The 5630-nt window shown below is 39.1% G+C and overlaps 1 protein-coding gene across 1 annotated transcript; it reads right to left on the reverse strand.

Annotated features, from left to right (window-relative positions):
* Window positions 1-754: 754 nt before the first annotated feature.
* Window positions 755-2576, reverse strand: LOC134406727 (olfactory receptor 10A7-like). Its single transcript, XM_063138257.1, has 2 exons — window positions 2566-2576; window positions 755-1703 (listed from the first exon to the last, which is right to left on the reverse strand). The coding sequence occupies exons 1-2, from the start codon at window positions 2574-2576 to the stop codon at window positions 755-757; spliced, it is 960 nt and encodes a 319-aa protein (XP_062994327.1).
* Between the last annotated feature and the right edge of the window lie 3054 nt (window positions 2577-5630).

A 5630-nucleotide genomic window follows, 5' to 3' on the forward strand; every position in this document is an offset into this window, starting at 1 on the left:
TGTTTGCTTGATGGGAAAGGGCAGGTGGACAAGCAACACCACCAAGAAGGAAGAGGCGAAAGGACAGAGCCAGAGGACACTCTAGTGATCAGAGCCAGAGGACCTCCTATTCTGGCATGGGCCTTGGCAGACATTCCCTGATGCTGGTAGTTGTTCTGAAATTATTTCTCACTGCTTTAGATTAACCAAGTGAAGCACTACCCTATTTCTTTGATTCTAAGACACACTTTTTTTCCAAATAAACATCTCTAAAAATGGGGTGTGTCTTAGAATCACGAGTGTGTCTTAGGGTTTTTTTTTTCTGTTGGTGGTACTAAAATTAGTGTGCGTCTTACAATCGATGGCATCTTACAATCGAAGAAATACGGTATATATGTGTACTGGGTTATTAAGCAGCATGATAACAAATCCAGTCACAAACAGCAGTTGCTGTAACTGCAGCAATAACCATTGTGGCCATGTGAATTACTTCTAAATAGTTCACTTGTTATTTTTGACTGTGTGAGCATATATGGGGGCAGTTTGGATTGCTTGCATCCCCCACAATGTATTTCATAAACCAGCTCCAAAGCCTTGATGATTGAGGGGTTTCATAAATGTGTAGCAGCACTCAAAACCAGTGTGTGTGTGTGTGTGTGTGTGTACTTATTGAACTTACTGCACATATTATGTATTAACAAGGTTGGTCTTAGAGGGAAAAGGCAATTTCCCATCACTTTCCAATTACATTCAATCACCTTCTTTAAACAACGTTTTAGAACAATATTTTCCTCTTAAACATTCTTTTCAGGGCTGTTTTCACCTCTGTGTTCCTCAAGCTGTAGATGATAGGGTTTAGCACTGGTGTTATCACAGTGTAGATAAGAGAGAGGTATTTGTCTCGCTCCAAAGAATAACTGGATTTAGGCTGCAAGTACATCAAGCTGGCTGTGCCATAGAAAAGAGTCACCATGATAAGGTGTGAGGAACATGTGGAGAACACCTTTTGCCTGCCCTTAGCTAAAGGCATCCTTAATATGGTGCCAATAATGCAGGTATAGGATACAAGTATGAAGATGAAAGGTATCAGAGTGATGATCAAACTGCTTACTAGCATCACCACCTCATTCAAGGATGTATCAGCACAGGCTAGCTTCAAAACTGGTGGAAAGTCACAGAAGAAATGGTTGATCTCATTAGATCCACAGTATGGCAAGCTGAATGCCCAACTTGTGTTCACTAGTGGGAGAAAAATCCCACACACCCATGAAGCCAAGGTCAGATGGATACAAACCCCTTTAGACATCACCACTGGATATTGCAAGGGGAGACATATTGCAATGTACCTGTCGTAAGACATAGAAGCCAAGAGGAAACACTCAACTGTCCCCAGGAACAGGAGAAAATACATCTGAGCTGCACAGCCACTGAATGAGATGGATTTGTCTCCTGAGATCAGGTGATGCAGCATCATAGGAAGAGTGACGGTGGTGTAGCAGATCTCCAGAAATGACAAGACTCTCAAGAAGAAATACATGGGGGTATGAAGAGTCACATCCACCCAAGTGATGATCATGATGAGACAGTTACCAATTACATTAACTGTGTAAATAACAGAAAAGAGAATGAGCATGGTTATCTGCACCTCCAAATAGCTAGGGAATCCAAGGAAAATGAAAAAAGCAATGGAAGTATCATTCATTTTCACAGCATTACCAGAATATCTTATATGAGGAAGGGGGGAAAGCTCAATCCCATTTCCCAAATGCTTTATCTCTCTGTTTTCATTGTCTGATAGCTCATGATAATGGAATGTAGGTTTTCAGTATTATTTACACAAATGACATTTTACCAAGACTGAAGACTATATTTGCGGAAATCCTTTTGCTCTCCCTCAGCCTTGCGCACAGCAAACAGTGCAATACACATACAAGGCATACTAACGAAAGAAAGAAAGAAAGAAAGAAAGAAAGAAAGAAAGAAAGAAAGAAAGAAAGAAAAGGCAAATGAGATATACCAAGTCAGGAAAAAATGATATATTTGTTTTGTTTTGTTTAAAGAAGCATATTTAACTGGGTAGATGACATATTTCATTGGTATATTAATCTTTCATACTCTTCACTCTTTTATGTCTTGTGCACATCTTCTCAGGTCATTGTGTCTTCTACTTGCTCTTCTTCCTTACACTTCTTCCAGAGCCAGTGTTGTGTAGTGGTTAGAGTGTTCAACTGGGACTCAGGAGATCGAGGTTCTAGTCCTCACTCAGCCATGAAGCTCACTGTGTGATTTTTGAACAATCACTGACTCTCTGCCTAACCTACCTCACAGGGTTGTAGTGAGGATAAAAATGGAGAGAAGAGTTATGTAAGTTGCCTTGGGTTGCTTGCAGGAAGAAAGGTAGGATATAAATATAACAAATAGAATAAATAAATCTTAAAATAGACTTCCCACTTCTTCAAATATGCTTTTTTTATACTTGATTTCCTGTATATACTTGATTTCAAATATGCTTTCCTAAGTAAGACTGTGAAAGACCCTGTATAAAAATCTGGAGAGCTGCAGCCAGCCAGCATAGACACAACTGACCTAGGCCTCATCTACACCAAGCAGGATGTTCCACTATGAAAGCGGTATATAAAAGGCAGGAGCCACACCAAGCAGGATATAGCGGTATGAAAGTGGTATATGGTATGTGTCAATGGGCCCCATCAGTTGTCAGTGCACTTCAATACCGCTACAAAGCAGTCGTGTGGTTCTTGCCTTTTATATTCCGCTTTCATAGTGGAATATTCTGCTTGGTGTAGATGTGCCCCCAGACCAATAAGTGGACTCACTCGATCTAAGCAGACTCATATTTTCCCATTTTCCTATGCATTAGACCTCATCTATCAACAATGCAAACTAATGATTCTTCATTAGTTTTTCTTTTGATTCAACACATTTCCAATTCTTCAGGCTTTCATTCTTTCATTTTTCTTTATCATCCATTGCTTGCATGCATATAGAACTCTACTCCATATATTATTAGATTTCAATAAGATCATTATTAAGCTATATTAATGTATATAAATTACCTAGTCACAAGTATTTTAAAACATTTCATCTTAGTAGCATCTGGGGATATTTAGGGTATAAGTAAGAAATAGTATTTATATAGAGAAAATGGTCACATCCTGCAAAATATGTTTTAAAGGATTGCTATCATGCATCTGTAATTATTTCTGAAATTTGCAATTAGAAAATCCCACCTTTTAAGCAATAATACATCTTTTGAAGAAGAAGCCATCATTTAACCTGTCCTCAAACCATTCAGAACAGCAGGCAAATGCATAATGTCACAGTAGCACAAGCTAGTTTTGTGACCTCCCTCCATCATAAAGACTCAACATAAATCTGCTGCTGTTGTGTCAGAGGAATGCTGGATTTGAGTTAAGTGTTATTCTCCTAGGAACACATTAAGTAAATAAATTAATTGCTGCAATGTTCCACATTTATCTCTTCCTATCATGTTGACTTGGCCCCGTGGATTCTCCAGTATGGGGTTCCTCAGGAGGCCAGTCTTGTCCCCCATGCTGTTTAACATGTACATGAAACAGTTGGGTACAGTCATCCAGAGTTTTGGAGTGTGTTGTCACCAGTACGCTGATGACTTGCAACTCTCCTTCTCCTTCTCATCTTCATCTGGTGAGGCTGTGGATGTGCTGAACTGGTGCCTGGCCATGACAATGGACTGGATGAGAACAAATAAAGTGAAACTCAATCCAGACAAGACTGAGATGCTGTTAGTGGGTTGTTCCTCTGACCAGTTAGAGTTAGTGTTAGTGTTCAACCCGTTCTGGTAAATAAATGTTAAATAATCTTTTCATAGCCACGTGCTATCATGCCGTGAGGGAGTAGCCTCAAGCTATTGGTTCCCAGAACTGTTTTTTTATTTTATTTAAAGATACCCTTCACAAAGAATGTTGGCTTGCAATTCCAAGAGCCTCGAACAGCGAGAATAATGATAAGATTATTTTTCTGAAGGTTTATCTGATGAAATTGCGCAAGACGAAACAGGACTTTACCAGACTCCTATCATAACAAGAATAACAAGAACGTTATTTCTTTTTTGTATATCAAAAACACATGAACCCAACAAGGAGTTTTTTCCATTGAATGTATAGGAATTCTGTTATGTTTATATGCAATTTGTTATGTTTAAGATTCCATTTATTGTATAGGAATTCTATTATGTCTATATGCAGTTTATGATATATCACTTTGAGTGTTAATATAATTGGCTATTTTGCTTTAAATATTTTTTCCTTTAAAAACTTTTACAACTTCTATCTGTATTCGGTATAATAATTTATAGGAGCGTTCACAGACACCTAATGTTCTTTGAGTTTTGGTTAAGTGTTTAATTGTATTCAGTGTATGCAGTTGGGTGCTCTGCCCACTGAATGCAAAACTCTTATCATGTTTCTCATGTAGAAGAGAGATATGGGGTTTCAAAATTCCCCTGGATATGGAATCTCTCCCCTCCCAATAAACAGAATGTCTCTTTTGCAGGATATCATCAATATCACACATGGTAAATGTCCAAAGTTATACAACATGAACTTTCACCATTGCTATTTCTCTAAGGACCAGAGAGAGAGAGAGAGAGAGAGAGAGAGAGAGAGAGAGAGAGAGAATCTTATGAGAACTTTAAAACATGATGTTTTGTTTTATGTCCCCTGCCCAGGCAAATTACCCATGACCTCAGGGAGGCTTCTCTAAATACTCTATAGTTATCAAAATCAATGTTATGATCTTTCTTGTACAGTCAAGTTTGGGGAGGGATATGAATCCATATTAAAACCATATATTTATTTTCAAATTCTGAAATCACTTCTACATTGAACTCCAAATGTGCCAGTCACATTTAGCGTGTTGCTCTTTTGAGATGTAGGGTGGAATTAGTAATCTATTTTTTGATCTTCTCATTCTATTTCATGTGGGATCCACTTTTTCTATTTCTTGTAGCTACTTTGAGGAAAGTGTTGTGCTAGGCTGTAGCTAGACCTAAGGTTTATCCCAGGATTGACTATAGTAAGGGAGGCAGTGGTGGTGAAAATGTGAACAAAAGGAACCCAAAAGGCGAACACCGTAGAAACAAAATAAACCCAATGAATTAAATTATCATTCAATTTAATTGGGGCAGGATGAAGACGGCTCACGTGGCTCTGCTCATGAGCCACGTGAGCCAGGGCAGGGGCCAAGCCTATAAAAGGCGGCCACGCCCAGCTCCTGGCTTCTTTTGTTTTGAGGTCCCTCAGGTCCCTCAATCTTCTAGAAACCAGGCTTCCATTATTGGGATGGAGAGCGTGGTACGGGAAAAAATTGATAAAGAAGTAAAGGAAGGATGGGTTTTAGGCCCTTTTGCCTACCCACCTTTGCCTTCTTTGAGAGTTTCCCTCTTAGGTATTGTCCCAAAGAAGTCACCTGGCGAGTTTCGACTAATTCATAATTTGTCCCACCCCCAGGTGACTCAGTTAATGATTTTATCCCATCCCATTTGTGTACAGTGCATTATACCTCTTTTGACGCTGCCATACATATGGTAAGGCAGTGTGGGAGAGGAGCTTTAATGGGAAAGTGCGATATTAAATCGGCCTTTCGCCTTTTAC

The sequence above is a fragment of the Elgaria multicarinata genome, chromosome 11 (genome assembly GCF_023053635.1).
Source record: "Elgaria multicarinata webbii isolate HBS135686 ecotype San Diego chromosome 11, rElgMul1.1.pri, whole genome shotgun sequence".
NCBI classification, from domain to species: Eukaryota; Metazoa; Chordata; class Lepidosauria; order Squamata; family Anguidae; genus Elgaria; species Elgaria multicarinata.